Source organism: Globicephala melas, chromosome 8 (genome assembly GCF_963455315.2).
Source record: "Globicephala melas chromosome 8, mGloMel1.2, whole genome shotgun sequence".
NCBI lineage: Eukaryota > Metazoa > Chordata > Mammalia > Artiodactyla > Delphinidae > Globicephala > Globicephala melas.
The window spans coordinates 97,720,749-97,737,336 of record NC_083321.1 but is presented as its reverse complement, the minus strand read 5'-3'; the positions used below and the strand labels follow the sequence as shown (position 1 = coordinate 97,737,336).

The 16,588-nt window shown below is 46.9% G+C and overlaps 1 protein-coding gene across 2 annotated transcripts in view; it reads right to left on the bottom strand.

The window, feature by feature from the left end:
- The window catches only part of UBASH3B (ubiquitin associated and SH3 domain containing B), a 141,117-nt gene extending 137,674 nt beyond the window's left edge, over window positions 1-3,443 (bottom strand). For both annotated transcript variants that reach the window (XM_030839712.2, XM_030839695.2), the window contains exon 1: window positions 2,941-3,443. In XM_030839712.2, coding sequence (XP_030695572.1) covers window positions 2,941-2,992 — 52 coding nt within the window. In that variant the 5' untranslated portion in view covers window positions 2,993-3,443. The remainder of the gene's footprint in view (window positions 1-2,940) is intronic.
- Between the last annotated feature and the right edge of the window lie 13,145 nt (window positions 3,444-16,588).

The following is a 16,588-nucleotide window of genomic DNA, read 5'->3' as shown; positions in this document are numbered from 1 at the left end:
AATGAAGTTAAAAGTCTGCTCTCTGCACAGATGTAGAGCACAAACGTACCGATACCAAGGAGGGAAAGCAGCGGGGTGTGTGTGTGTGTGTGTGTGTGTGTGTGTGTGTGTGTGTGTGTGTGTGTGTGATGGATTGACACGTATACACTGATGTGTATAAAATGGATGACTAATAAGAACCTGCTGTATAAAAAATAAATAAAATAAATTCAAAAAAAAAAGTCTGCTCTCTGGAATCTCAGATGGCCCTGGGGAGAAGTCCCTCTTCTTACTGACCTGATTAAGTTATTAAGAGGAAGGCTGACCACATCAGCCTCTCTTGGCTGAAGTAGAAGAGATGCCAGCCCAGGTAGGGAGTAGACTAGATCAGATGACCGCCAAGGGCTCTGACGCTCCAAGACAGAGAATTTGAGAAGACAGAAGAGCAAGCCTACCCCCTCCCCAGGATGTTTCCTCATGACCCACTCTGTCACGTTTCCAGTAAAGAGAGGCAGTGCTAGTAATAATAGTAGCTGTGATAGGCTGAAAGGGGCTCCTCCCAAAATATTCATGCCCTAATTCCTGGAACCTGTGAAAAGACGGTTTTGTGAATGAGATTAAGTTAAAGACCTTGAGATGGGGAGATTATCCTGAATTATCTGGGGAGGCCCTAAATGCAATCACAGTGTCTTCATAGGAAAGAGGCAGAGGGAGATTTGACACAGAAAGAAAAGAAGGCAAGGCAACCACAGAAGCAGAGATTGGAGGGATGCTGCCACAAGCCAAAGAATGCCAGCAGACGCCAGGAGCTGGAAGAGGCAAGGAATAGATTCTCCCTTAGAACCTCCGGAAGGGGCAAAGCCCTGCCAACACCTTGATTTCAGCCCAGGTATGCTGATTTAGGGCTTCTGGCCTTCAGAACTGTGAGAGAATAAATTTCTGTGTTTTTAAACAACCCGGAATGGGGTAATTTGTTAAAACAGAAACTAATACAGTAGCTAACACTTAAAGATCACCCACTGCGTGCCAGGCACTGCTCTAAGTGTTTTACCCACATTAATTCATTACATCCTGGTTCTGGATGTGAGGCCTGAGCTGAGCCGACACATGCCTGAGTTTGAATCCCAGGTTCACTGCTCACTGTTGTGACCCTGAGCAAGTTATGCAACCTCTCTAAACCTCTGTTCCCCAGTTTATAAAATGGGCATATAATTACCTTTCTCACTGGGCTGCTGGGAGGATAAAATGGATAATAAATGTGAAGTGCTTAGAACAGTACATAGTAAGTACTCACCAAATGCTAGTTATTATGAGATCTCAGGGATAGAACAAGCCAAAATGAAACCATCATCCTAATGTTTCAGCATGTAGCCAAGGCCTCTTGGACCCAGTGCAGGAAAGATGTCCTGTTAAAGCCACCTCAAAGAGCAAACACCACGGTCTGAAGAATTCAGTTAAGTATTTCTTCCCTTCATTAAGCAATTTAGGTCCTTAACGCTGGCCTCATTTTAGAAAAGGCGAATGCCAGGGGCTGTGCTAATTCTGCAGCCTTGCCCCACAGACTGCTGGCCCCTACCTGCCCCTTCTTAAGGACAGCTATGCACATCCATCATACGAAGGACCTGACTTGCAGCTTCCACACCTGGCACACCCCTGCAGAGCCCACCACATCTTCTCCCTGTAACTCTGGCGTCAGCAACTGGAAGTTAGTAGGAGGCAGAAATGTCAGTCCATTTTATGGCCTTCCAAGGCCACTCCGACCTGTCCCAGCAGGCTGGGTGGAATGACAAAATCAGGCATCAGCTTTGATCAAGAGATTACAGCCAAGTTACTAGTAAAGAATAAAGGTTTGCCCAGAGGCCAAGTAAGGGAGACCTAGCACTATCACCTGAAAAAAGGAAGAAGAAGACAAACTTTCCTCAAGTTGGCCCTTTCTGATAAAGTTTGCCCAGCTCCCTGTTCAGGTGATGTCATTCAAAGAAGCAGCGCCCTACAAGGATCCCAGGCCTTGTGTCCCAGCCTAAGAAATCTGCATGTGAGGAATTCACCGAGGGAGAAGGGCCTGGCCACCCAGCCTAGGCAGCATTCCAGCCCCACGGCCTTGGGCGGCCAGCCTCCGAAGACTCCTGCTGCCGCTGCTGCCTGGTGCCGGCGACCAGGCCTCTTCCCAGCAAGCTGCTGGGGCAGCCACCTGCGCGCTCTCTGCCCTTCCCTACCCCGCCCTCCCGGAGGAAGAAGGATGAGGGAGGACTGCTCCCCTCCTCACTCTCAGGCACCCACAGATTCCTGCGCTGCCGTCACCGTTGACGAGAACTCAGGGCCCCTGGGGGAAGTGCTTCCCCTTCTCATTCCATCCTCCCCATCAATGAACACGAGGCAATCCCAACGCTCCCGCCCCTCCTACTCCGAGGGAGGCAGAACCCGAGAGCGACATCCGGAGCTGGAAGCCGCAGCAGTGGGAGGGCCGGCCTCCCTGCCCCGCCGTGCCTTGCCCTTTCCCAGCCATCAGAGGATCCCAAGCCAGCCCGGCGTTCCGGATCAAGAGGGTGCCCGAATCCTCGGTGGGGCCCCGCCTCCCCGGGGGCTCAGCGCTGGAGACCTCGGGGAGCCCGGGAGAGACTCGCTTAGCCCCACCCTCTGAGGCCGGGCGCGGGCCACCGTACCCGGGACTCGAACCCTGTGCCCTAGCCCTTAGGCATCCCGCACCCTTAGGCACGCCTCACCGTAGGCATCGCCAGCAAGCCCCCAGCCCAGCGCTCGGGCGCGGAGCCCTCCCCTGCACCCCCGCCAGGAGGAACCGAGTCCCGGGCCGCCCGCGCGCCCAGCCTACCCCCAACAGGTCGTGGGCAGCGGGGAACGCGCCGCCCGCCGGGCAGGCGCCAGGAGGCGAGCCGGAGCGAAGCCGAGGGCCGGTCGCTTGGGGCGGGAGGGGTCGCCCGGGCGGCGAGCCCGGCCACTTACGCGCGGGCTCTGGGGAACCCCATGGACAGGAGCACGTCCAGCGCCGATCCATGCTTGATGGTGCCGGGGCGCTGCTGGCGGTTCCTCCGCGGGGTGACTTTGCTGTACAGCTCCTCTCTCGCAGCCATGCCGAGCGGGCTGGGGTGGCCGTACTGAGCCATGCTCAGCGGCCAGCCATCGCCCGGGAAGGCACCCAAGCCGGAGGGTCCCGGAGGGCGGAGGACTGGCCCGGAGCCGGGGCGGGGGCTCGGGGACCCGGTGCCGGGAGGGAGGCGGCGGCGGCGCTCGGAGCTTCCCCGGTGTCGAGACTAACGCTTCCTGGTGAGGCCACCGGAGCCAGAACGGCCCGCCGCAAGCGGCTTCTCCCCGACCGGCCGTCAGCCCCTCGGGGCCCGGGTGCCCCCTGCACGGCGCCCGCAGCAGCCCTCTCTCCTCCGCCCCTCTCCTTCTCCGCTCCCAGCAGTCCGGGAATTTGCACTGAGTAATTTTTGAATGGATCAAAAAGGAAAAGGAGCCTTGTGGGCCGGCCCTGCCTGGCCTGTACCCGGGCCCCGCCCCTCTCTTAAAGCGGCAGCGCAGCCCGCGGCTGCTCCCGCAAGCTGTGGAGTCCAGGTGCTCTGGGCGGAGGATTCGAACCAGCGAGGGCTACCTGTGTACACTGGTTCCAGTTGGTTCCGGAGAGTCACTCCCAGCGCTCCAGCTTCTCCATGGCTGCCATCAAGGGACAGCTGGGCCTCAAGACACAAGATCAACCCATTTCAAGTTTCCTGTGGTTCTAGACGGGGTTTTATTAATGGAAATTGGGCGAACTGATGGATGACATTAATGCACCAGAAGGCCAAGCCATGAGGCCCAGATAAAACGTTTTGATTCCCAAAGACCCTGCAAAACCCAGAGGATTGGGTTACGGCTCCTGGAGACCAAGTTCCCATCAGCTGGCTAAGGGCTACACTGAAGACCTTCTGTGTTCTCCGTGACCTCCGTGGCCTAGACGGTGACTTCAGGGCAAAGGGTGGAACCTGGGGCTCTCGGCCTAGGAGGGGAGAGGAAGGGAGGGAAAGGACAGGGCAGAAAGAAGAGGGAAGGGAAGATGCCAGGAAGAAGGAGGCGGAGAGGAAGGAAGTGGGAAGTGGACGAGGGTGGAGGGAGCCGGCACAGAGAAAGAACACTTTCTAATTGTAAAAGGTGTGCAACGTGGAATGGGTTGATTTTCAACAGCAAATGAGTACCCCGTCAATAAAAGCATTCAAAGTAAAGACTGGAGCATCGCTGCTCAGCAGTGACGAATAAGTAAATTGCATCATAGTTTGGCTCAAATTACTCCCACCTCAAAGAAGGTGGAAGTCCTAGACATCCCTACTCCCCAGTGCCCCACACCATGAACTTGGCTTGGGGATGTTAAAGCTCTTCCATTCGGAGACAAACTTACGGTCCTCAGTCAGGGACAAGGACCCTGCCTGGTGTAATGCAAAAGGCAGAGAGTAAAGCCCGGCTGCTCTTTTTCAGGCAATAATAATAATTATAACACCACCTAACATTTATTGGGCTCTTGTATGTGTCAGTCATTGTGTTCAGGATAATAAATGAATTAACTCATTGAATTTTTATGACCCTATGGGGTGTGTATGATTATTATCCCAGTTTGCAGAAGAGAAAACTCAGCTTAGAGAGGTTGAGGAAGATTGTAGGGCTGGTAAGTCAGAGCCAGAGCTTTTGGTGCCTTGGATGAGTTGTTTCTGCTCTCTACAGCCCCGTGTCCTTATCTGTATGCATCATAGTAACTAACCTTACACACTCTGGGTTCTCCAAAAATGTCAGCTCCTCCCCTTGCCTGGAGCATGGGGGAGGGATGATGACCGGCTCCCAAGGAGCAACTTTTTGATGTTGCTTTATAAAGCATCCAAGGGTTTTACCAGGGGAAATGACACAGCTTAATTCTCTTAGCCCAGAATTTGTTTTCTAAAAAATATCCAGTGGTGTTTGGAAGTGGGGAGATAAGGACTACTGGGGCCTAAGTAACCATGTGCATAATTCTGTCTCCTGCTGTGTAGGGGATGAGGAAAAGTTCCTGGGTGGGGGCTTCTGCCGGAGCACAGCAAGTGCCCTGAAGCGATGCAGAGGGCTTCTCCTGGGCATGGAGCAAAGAGACAAACCATACCTAGTAGACTAGCCTCCCTGGGACGTGTTCGGTAAACGACGCTGGACCTTACCCGATATTCTGAATTTCTTCCAAATGCCTGGGCTGGGAGTCAAACGATCTGGAACCTAGTCAAGCGTTAATGTCTGTAGGAGCACTTTGTAAACCATGAGTACCACACAAATAACAACTGAAATTTACTGAGAACTGATGCTGTTCTTAGCGTCTTCCACATATAACTCATTAGTCCCTTGACAAGACAATGACGTAGGTACCACCATATTACCATTGGTCATTTTACAAATGAAGATCTTGAAGGAGACAGAGATAGGCATCTTCTCCAAGATCACATGGCCAGTAAGTGGTTTGAACCCTTAAAATTTTTCCAAACAACCACTTACAGCCATTACTATGATGATGAAGAGATGCCATGTTATTAAAATAACATGGTCAAATAATAACCTTTTTGACTCCTCCTGTTACCGCACTGAATTGGGGTCCACTCACTCAAAGTGTAGCAAAGCCAGTTTACTGATGCCAGATTGTGGTGAAGGAAAGTAGAGTGTTTATTTCAGGGCACCAAGCAAGGAAGTGGGAGACAAGCCTCAGATCCATCCCAATTTGATCCCTGAGTTAGGGTTTTTTTGGTTTCTCTTTCTCTTTTTTCCACACGGCTTGTGGGATCTTAGTTCCTTGACCAGGGATTGAACCCGGGCCACAGCAGTGAAAGTGCTGAGTCCTAATCACTGGACCGCCAGTGAATTCCCTGGTGTTTTTTGGTTTTGTTTTTTTCTAAAGAAGAACAAAGAGGCTGCGATTAATCCTCATCCTGTGATATTTCTGTGACATTTCTCGGAGTCAGGATGTCTCTGGTTTACGATCCTCTGGCCGCGTGGTCCATGGCTCGGGGGCCTGTTAGCTCCTCTTGCCCTGGAGAAACCTGAGTTTGTTCGTTAATGATGATATCTAATGATACAACAGCAATTTTATCAACAACAGCAATTTCAGTACGTTAACGATGTTATCGACCACAGCAATTTTAGTCATCTGACTCTGGTGGATTAGTGTTCAGTTCACACGGGATTGAAGTCAGAGGGGACAAGAAAGGAAAGTTTCGGATAGAGAGATTAGTCATAAACTTGGTAACGGAACTCAGTTTTACGGGGACTCAGTTTCACTCCTATCCCCCTTGACACAGAATTGCTGGATCTCTGTTTCTCTAGAAAAATTGAATTGTCTTTCTCCCTCCTCTAGGCAAACTGTGAGAGGAAATGATGGGTATAAAAATAGTTTTAGGTAGCCTGGAAAAAGCACTATGGAAAAACCAGACACCTTAGACTCAAACTGTTCTGTCTGAGGCACTTCTACAGGAATCCCATCCCGGCTTCCTCATCAGGCTTCAGCCCAGTGCCAGCACTCATTTTACTTAAGACTGCAGCTGTTTTGTTCTGCATGAGTAAGGTGCTGGCAACTAAGATGCATTGTGCTTTAATTGTACTGACTTTGAAAAGCTAGGGGAAGCTTTATAAAAGTCTATATTGTTATATGACAAAGAGAAGAGGAATGACTATTCATTGGACAGGATATCTGACAGCAGTGGGGAGGAGAGAGGGGGCCTCACACAGTGAGGAAGCTGACACATCAGCGTCACGCTGCTCTCTCAGAAAGGAAGCAAGTTGTCATGTCCCCCTGCACCCACAGGTCATGTCCGAATCCACCCTGGACCACAGCCTCTTTTATTTCCTTTGGCAGCACCACTCGGCTTGTGGGATCTTAGTTCCCCGACCAGGGATTGAACCTAGGCCCTCAGCAGCAAAAGCGTGGAGTCCTAATAAGTGGACCAGGGAATTCCCCACAAACCTCCTTCTGTTCATGTGAGCACTGTTTAACTGCACGCCCGCTGCCCCAGCCACTTTCTTGGTGTGGCAGCCCTTCTGACAAGGCCATCGGGATGCCCAGGCGGGCCCAGTTAATTGCACTCATAATTTCTGAAAGTGTGTCCTGTGCCTTTCCCTTCTGCTTCTCTCTGTCCTCGAGAAAAGGTCAAGAGATCCCATTAAGCACAGGCACTAAAGTCTGCAGAATGTCTCCAGTCCCAAGGGTTGGGATATTGCTTTGTCAAAGGCACTTTTCAAACCACTGGGATGCCATTAGCCCCTAGACTTCCTGGGGATTTCTCATGGCCAGAAGGTTTTGAAACTATGCGATAAGGAAAGAAAGGAAGCGGCATGGGAAGGTTCCAGAGCGGGGAATTGGGACGCCTAGGTGTTGGCTGTGACTTAGATGTTCTCTCTCCTTCTCTAGGCTAAATGAGAGGGATAGAGAACTTACCTGCTTCCTCATCTGCCAAATGAGGGGGTGGCTTAAGCTGGGGACTCCTGGGACTTTGCCTGGGGACCCTTGGGGACTCTTGTGGGCAGGGGTTGGTGCTGTCAGCTGAAAGTTGGAGTGGGCAAAGCATGGCATCCTCTCTTCCTCTTGGGGATTTTATATAAGGTTTTCTATGGGAAGATGGTTTAGAAGATTAAAAAACATTTTGAAAAACACTGAACTAGATGATCTTTAACGCCTAGTTTTGTTCTGAGAGACCATAATTTAACAAGAGGGAAAGTAAAAGGGGAATGAAGTCCGATTGGTGAGTAGGGGCCAAGGTTGCTGGGAATGGAGGGACAGGTGAGGAGTGGGGTGGGGGGAGGGGAGAAGGGTCCACACAGGTCGAATGTTAGGGTAAAACAAACTTTAAAAAGTCCTATTGTTATGTCATATGATATCGCTTATGTGTGGAATCTAAAAAAATGATACACATGAACTTATTTACAAAACAGAAAGAGACATAGAAAACAGACTTCTGGTTACCAAAGAGGAAATGGGGTGGGAGGAGGGATGAATTGGGAGGTTGGGATTAACAGATACACACTACTATATATAAAATAGATAACCAACAAGGACCTACTGTAGAGCACAGGGAACTCTACTCAACACTCTGTAATAAGCTATAAGGGAAAAGATTCTGAAAAAGAAGATATGTGTGTGTGTGTGTGTGTGTGTGTGTGTGTGTGTGTGTGTGTATGTGTATATATATAAATATAACTGAATCACTGTTCTGTACACCTGAAACTAACATGATATTGTAAATCAACAATACTTCTATAAAAAAGAAAAAAAAAGTCACATTGTTTCCACCACTAGAGGAAATGATAGTTATATGACTTGACAAAATGCTACAGTGGAAATCATACTGCAATATAAATGCATCAACTCAATATGTTGTACACCTTAAATTTACACAATATTATATGTTAATTATACCTCAATTAAAAAAATTAAATTTAAAAAGAGTCATATCTTTTCTACCCTGTCCTGAGGCACAGTTATAACATGTCTAAGGATCTGGAGATTGGTGACTATTTCACAGTCTTGAATTTGTCTGTAGGACTTAGCCCAGTGCTGGGCACGCAGGAAGCCTATACTTGTACAATTACTGCTGGGTTGTTGAATCTGTGAAGCCTCGTATACGGTAGGAAAAGGTAAGGCTGAAACAACGTTAGGAGCATCAATCCAAACCACTAAAAAAACTTATGTTTTTTCCTCATACATTGAAAAAATTAAGATCTCTCCCTCAATTGCAAAAGGAAGAAAGAGAGAGTGGGGGAGTCTATTTTCACTTCTCTTTTGTCCGTCTCTGAACAAAACTCCCAGCGTGTCTATTTTGGAATCCTCGTAGGAGACACTCCATTGTGTATGCTTCCTCCTTGGAAAAGCCTCATCCTAAATGTCACTGCCGAAGGGTCTGTGTCCCTGACTTGCCACAAGACAATAGAAGTGTTGGGAAATAAACAGTACAAGCTTAATCAAAGGTTAATGCCACTTCTCACATAACTTCCTTTTTGTATACAAAAGGAAATGTACAGGAAACTTAAGGGGAAATTTTATTTCCAAGAAACAATATAAAATTAAGTAGCTGTAAAAACCCGAGGGATCCAGACAAAACTGTAATTCGAAAAGATACATACACCCCAATGTTCCTAGCAGCACTATTTACAATAGCCAAGACATGGAAACAACCTAAATGGCCATGGACAGAAGAATGGATAAAGAAGATGTGGTATATATATATATATATATACATACACACAGAGTGGAATATTATTCAGTCATAAAAAAGAGTGAAATGATGCCATTTGCAGCAACATGGATGGACCTAGAGATTATCATACTAAGCCAAGTAAATCAGAAAGAGAAGGACAAATACCATATATCACTTTTATATGTGGAGTCTAAAATAAGACACAAATGAACTTATCTACGAAACAGAAAAACACTCACAGACATAAAGAACAGACTTGTGGTTGCCAAGGGGGAGGGGAGTGGGGGAGGGATGGATTGGGAGTTTGGGATTAGCAGATGCAAACTATTATACATAGAATGGATAAACAAGGTCTTACTGTATAGCACAGGATTCAATACCCTGTGATAAACCACAATGGAAAAGAATATGAAAAAGAATGTATATATATATGTATAACTGTACTATAACTTTTGCTGTACTGCTAAAATCAACAACATTGTAAATCAACTATACTTTAATAAAAATAAAATTTAAAAATAACCTGAGGGAAAAGAAAAACAAAAAACAAAGCCTCCCCCCCAAACTCCAAAAACCTTGATTTAAAAGAGTGGAGGGGGCTTCCCTGGTGGTGCAGTGGTTGGGAGTCCGCCTGCCGATGCAGGGGACACGGGTTCGTGCCCCGGTCCAGGAAGATCCCACATACCGCGGAGCGTCTGGGCCCCTGAGCCATGGCCGCTGAGCCTGCGCGTCTGGAGCCAGTGCTCCGCAGCGGGAGAGGCCATAACAGTGAGAGGCCCGCGTACCGCAAAAAAAAAAAAAAAAAAAAAAGTGGAGGGCTTCCCTGGTGGCGCAGTGGTTAAGAATCCGCCTGCCAATGCAGGAACAGGGGTTCGAGCCCTGGTCCGGGAAGATCCCACATGCCGTGGAGCAACTACGCCCGTGAGCCACAACTTCTGAGCCCCTGTGCCACAACTACTGAAGCCTGCACGCCTAGAGCCCAGTGCTCTGCAACAAGAGAAGCCACCGCAATGAGACGCCCACGTGCTTCAACAATGAGTAGCCCCCGCTCACCGCAACTAGAGAAAACCCGTGCACAGCAACGAAGACCCAATGAAGCCAAAAATAAATAAATAATTCTTTTTAAAAAAGAGTGGAAACAACAGCCATGAACCAAAATACTTGGAAAAATATTTTTACCATTTAAAAATTCAGAGTGGTTTCAGGGATTGCAAGATAAAATATTTTAATAATTTTTTAAAAATGTAAGTTTACTTTAAAATTCCATAACAGGCATTTTAATGAATCTTTGTGGGTCTGTGTACTTTGTCGTTACACTTCCAAATCATGCATAATACATAAAGCAAACATAAATAACTTATGACCTATACAAATAGGGAATTTTTTGTAATGCCGAGCCATTGGTAGAATAATGCTCTGGCCAGGTCACTATTTCTTCCATCTTCATTCTGGAAATGGAAATATTAAAAGTGCCAGATGCTGCCTCCCCTACCCAGTTGCCTGCCCCATCATCTCCCCAAGCCACCCTAGAAAGTGTTTAGCTACATTTTAGGATAAGTCCCCTTCTACGATTGGGTTATAGGTTTGGGAAAGTAAGCAAGATAATTTACTTCAGTTTCCTCATGTTTAAAATGGGAACAACAATACGTACTTCATAGGGTTTTTGTGATATTAAGTGAATCACTAATATGGAAGTACCAAGCAAGGTGGTACATGCTTGCTGAGGGCTTAATGGAACAGTTTTTCCCTGTGCAGTACTCACCTTCCCATTCCTATGACATTTGTGCAGTTTCTTTGTTTAATTAGACCTTAGGACTATAGAATTAATCATAATCAATGGTCCATATATGGCTCAATTTTAGCCATCTAGCTACTTGTTTACTCAACTCATTTTTAATAATACAATAAGCACCCATAAACCCTTCACCTGAAACAAAAGTTAGGACCTTGACAGTAACCAGTATCTTACCAAATGACCACTCCCTGCTCCAACAAGCCCATCCCCTGCCTCCCCATATACCCCAGGTAGCTTCCTCCTGTACCCCATGTTCATCATTCTCCTGATTTCCTTTTCATATAATTTTTTTTTTTTTTTTTTTTGTGGTACGCGGGCCTCTCGCTGTTGTGGCCTCTCCCGTTGCGGAGCACAGGCTCCGGACGCGCAGGCTCAGTGGCCATGGCTCACGGGCCCAGCCGCTCCGCGGCACGTGGGATCCTCCCGGACCGGAGCATGAACCCGTGTCCCCTGCATCGGCAGGCAGACTCTCAACCACTGCGCCACCAGGGAAGCCCCCTTTTCATATAATTTTATTGAACCTGTGAGTAGTCTTAAAAAGTATTCTTAGAGATTTTTAAGCTGTTTTAATATAGTAGGGTATAATGTTGTTTGTAATCTTTTGAGATTTACTTTTTTGCTCAATAGTATATAGCTAAGGCATATCCACACTGTTGAATATTGTGTAGTTCATTGGTCTGGTGGCTGTATAATAGTCCATCTCTGGGAATTCCCTGGCAGTTCAGTGGTTAGGACTCTGTGCTTTCCCTTCCATGGCCCAGGTTCAGTCCCTGGTTAGGGAACTAAGATCCCGCAAGCCACACAGTGGGGCCAAAAAAGACAAACAAAAAAAGGAAAAATAGCCTATCTCCTGTTAATTCATATTTGGATTATTTCCAAGTTTTTGCTTTTATGATTCTGCTGCTATGACCACTCTTTATGTGTTTCCAACTGTATGTGTGCAAGAATTACCCTTGGGTAATTCTAGGAGTAGAATTGCTGGGTCATCTTCAACTTAGAAGGTAATACAAGGGACTTCCCCAGTGGTGCAGTGGTTAAGAATCCGCCTGCGCATGCAGGGCACATGTGTTCGAGCCCTGGTCCAGGAAGATCACATATGCTGCGGAGCAACTAGGCCCGTGCGCCACAACTACTGAGCCTGCGTGCGACAACTACTAAAGCCTGTGCGCCTAGAGCCCATGCTCTGCAACAAGAGCAGCCACCACAATGAGAAGCCTGCGCACCACGATGAAGAGTAACCCCCACTCGCGGCAACTAGAGAAAGCCCATGCGCAGCAACAAAGACCCAATGTAGCCTAGAAAAGGTAATAGAAAACTGTTTTCCAAAGTAGTTACACCAATTTATATTCCCACCACCAGCACGTTAGAGATTTCTTCGCTTGTGGTTGCCTGTGGCTACATAATTATTCTGTAGTCCAGATTATTCTACAAGCTACCTGAGGTTAACTTGAGGTAATGTAGTCAGAGAGTTCAAGAGTATAGGCCCCGTGCTTGAGTTCCACTTTCTTCCTTATGAGCCATGTGATCTTGAACAAATTCATTCATTCGATAATTATTCACTGAGCACCTACTATGTGCTGAGGATAAAGTCCCTCTTCCCAAGGATGCTACATTCTAGTAGGAAGAGACAGATAATAAATGAGTAAATGTAAATTCCATACAATGATAAGTGCTATAAAGAAGGAAAACAGAATGATGTGCTTAAAAGTAATTGAGAGTAGGAAGCTCCTTTAGCGAAATGGGTTGGGAAGATCACATGTGTGGAGGTGACCTCAGAGCTAAGATCTGAATAATCAGAAGGAAACAGCCAAATGAAGAGGTTGAGGGGGAGCGTTTTAGGCAGAGGGCGCAGCACATGCAAACCCTCGAAGGTGAAAATACTCAAAGGCACATAAAGGAGGCCAGCGAAATTGAAGCATAGTGAGGGAGGGGAGAATGAAGACCGGCAGTGGGTGCGCAGAGCCAACTCAAGCTCCCTGTTCACAACCCATTGTTAAATTTTCAGGAGTACCTGGAGCCACCGTTAAAACATTAGTAGCTGGAAATCAGCCACAGTGGGAATATTTACACCGTGGAAATTGGCAAATGCTTCCCCAGGGCTTCTTCCTCCTGGCCCTGAGAGTGGGTAGGGGGGATGGGGGAAGGGGGAAATACTACTGAACAGATGCAGTTAAAAAGTGAGACGGGCTGGGCTTCCCTGGTGGCGAAGTGGTTAAGAATCTGCCTGCCAATGCAAGGGACACAGGTTTGAGCCCTGGCCCGGGAAGATCCTACATGCTGCAGAGCAGCTAAGCCCGCGAGCCACAACTACTGAGCCCGCATGCCACAACTACTGAAGCCTGTGCGCCTAGAGCCTGTGCTCTGTAGTAAGAGAAACCACCACAATGAGAAGCCTGCGCACCGCAGCAAAGAGTAGCCCTCGCTCGCCGCAACTAGAGAAAGCCCACGCGCAGCAATGATGACCCAACGCAGCCAAAAATAAAAATAAATAAAATAAATAAATTTTAAAAAAAGAAAAAAAAGTGAGATGAGTTGCTTCACCTCTCAGAACCCAATCTCAAAAGGCTGCCATGAGAATGAAATGAGTTGGTTCACAGAAAGCACAGGGCAGAGGAAGAGAGCTCAGTGACTACAGTGTTTGCCGGCTCCTGCCAATTTTCCTGCTCCTTCTCCAGGTTCCCTACCCTCCAACAATCTGTTCACGATGCTCCTTGAAGGGAAAAGAACAAACATATGTTGAGTGGTCACTCTAGGCTAGGACTCTCACATGTCGTTATTTCATACCATCAGCAACACTGTCAGGCAGATATCTGTATGGGAAATTTACTGATAAACCTATTGAGGTTCAGGGATGTTGTGTAACTTGCCCAGGGTCACACAGCTGCTAGGTGGTGAGCTGGCATTGAAAACTAAGACATCAGAATCTAGCTTCAGGGCACATCACAGTGAACCTTAATTCATTAGTGTCAATTAAAATATATGAATAGGCAACTCATTCAGGGATAATTATTTTGGATGTGTTATTAAATGAACCACAGGCTTGCTTGAGACTATTTGAAGATACATGAGTAGAAGGGGTTGAAGCAAATCTGGCATTGAAATAATCTTTACTAAACTCATCATCAGGTGACTAACAAGTAAAAGACAAAATTCTTCCTTCCTGTAGTTCTTCCCTTCTACAGTAATCGGATGCCTACTATATCTGGGCAATGGGCTCGAGGATAGGGGTGGATTCAAGGTTTGCAAAGTCTAGTGGGAGACAGGCATGATCAGACCATGACAACACAGGATGATTGAGAGACAGAGGTTTGCCTAAGTTGCTATAAGGGGCCAAATGGTGGGAGGGTGGTTGGTAAAGCTTCCCAGAGAACATGATATCTGAGCTGGACATTGGAAGGTGAATGGAGGTTAAGTAGACACGGAGACTAGGGGTGGGATGAGGCTGGGTAGAAAGAGAAAGAAAGAAAGGATGTTCCAGCCTGAGAAGATGCCAAGTGCAAAGGCCAGAGATGGGAGAAGTCAGGTCATCTTAGATAACTTGCATGGCAGAAGCACAGGATTTGGGGGAAATGGAGGAGATTCAGATATTAGAGCAGGGTTGGAGAATCTGGGTTACTGCAGAACCAGACTTCTTTATAGGTAATATTTCCCTAGCTGATGTCTGCCCAGCTTTGATACCCTATTAGGAAATCCATCACCACCCAATGATTGGGTTCATAATCCAAAACCACTTAGAATCCATGGTGCTATAGTCTGAATTTTTGTGTTCCCCCAAAATTAATATGTTGAAAGCCTAACCCTGAAGGTGATGGGATTAGGAGATGGGGCTTTGGGAAGGTGATTAGGTCATGAGAGTGGATTCCTTATGAATTATTAGTGTCCTTCTAACAAAGACCCCAGAGAGCTCCCTTGAACTTCCATCCCCCAGAACTGTAAGAAATCAGTTTCTGTTGTTTATAAGCCGCCCAGGCTATGGTATTTCGTTATAGCAGCCCAAACGGACTAAGACACAAGGGAAAGTGAGAGTGACATCTCAAAATACTGCTCATTCTTCAAGCTCAACTAAAGTCTTGAAATTTCCAAGGAGTCCTCCCAGGCCCCCAGCTACTGAAACTCAGAGCACTTTTCAAATCCTAAAACCTCATGGATAATTAACAATATGCTGCCTTTGATTTTTCCTTCACTTTTTCACTCTCTCTCGTTTAAATGTAAATGCTTTATAAAATATAGAAGCAATACAGCAAGGTATTTTTTATCACAAAATTAATGTCAAAAAGATAAAGAAGGAAAAACAAGTCATTTTAGGCAGAAGTGATCAATTAACATTTTAGTACATTTTCGTCCACTGTTTAGTAAGATTGATGATCAATGCTTGGTCCTAGTCAAATTAATTCTAAATTACCTGAGCATGGGGGTTGTGCACTATCATCACTGTATCCTTTTTACCTCCCATATGGACCTCTTCAATACTTGGCACTGATGGAGACAACACTCAATGGATTATGAGCTCCCAGCTAGTTGGGACCATGGCATAAGCCTGTGTTAATGTAGATTCGCTTGAAAATTTATGCCTTGAGTGAGGAGCATTGTAAAAAACCCAGAAGAGAAGATGACATAATCAGCCTTGTCATCTTCAAAAATCCAGGAAAGGTCTTTCCACAAATGTGGCTCTTCAGAGTGGAGACCACCAGTGCTGGCTAGTTTCCTGTGGGCATGCTGCATCCATCTCTGGGGGTGAGTGACCAGACTATCATCTGAAAAATAAAAGCAAAATGAATACAGCAAAGAACAGACCACGCTCTTCCCCTCTCCTTCTTCCTTAACGAAGTCCCCTGGGCGAAATAGATGCTTGATCTTTGGACGAATCTGAATGTTGTTAATTTCTGCGGCTGCTGTAACAAATGATCACAATCTGGGTGGCTTAAAACAACAGAAACGTATTCTCCCACAGTTCTGGAGACCAGAAGCCCTAAATCAGAGTCCCTGGGTTGAAATCAAGGTGTCAGCAGGGCTGTACACCCTCCGGGAGGTTCTAGGGGAAAATGCATTCCTTGCCTCTTCCAGCTTCCGGTGGCTATTAGCAGTTTTGGGCTTGTGGCTGCATCACTCGAGTCTTTAAGGCAGCATCTTCAAATCTCTCTCTGCTTTGTCTTGCACGTTACCTTCTCCTCGTGTGTGTCTGTCTGAGATCTCCCTTTGCCTCTGCCTTATAAGGACCCTTGTGATTCAGTGCCCACCCAGATAATCCAGGACGTTCTCTCCATCTCAAAATCCTTAATTTCATGACCTCTGCAAACCCCCTATTTTCCTTACAATGAAACATTTACAGGTTCTAGAGATGAGGACCTGATAACTTTGGGTGGCCGTTATTCAACCTCCTTCACTACCAGTCCTAGAGCAACTAATGTTGAGGCTGGAGGAGCTTCAAGGTTCAAGAGAAGCTTTTTCAACCTCATGATCTGGGTTAATGGGAGGAGACAGATTATGGGGAGGGGCAGGAAATGAGTAAGTAAATCATACTTTCCCAGTCCTATTGGAAAAGGCCACTGTCCTCAATTTATGCTGTTCCCTCTGCCTGGAGCTCTTTCTTCCCCCGACCTCTTCTAAGGGGACTTACCTGAGATCACCT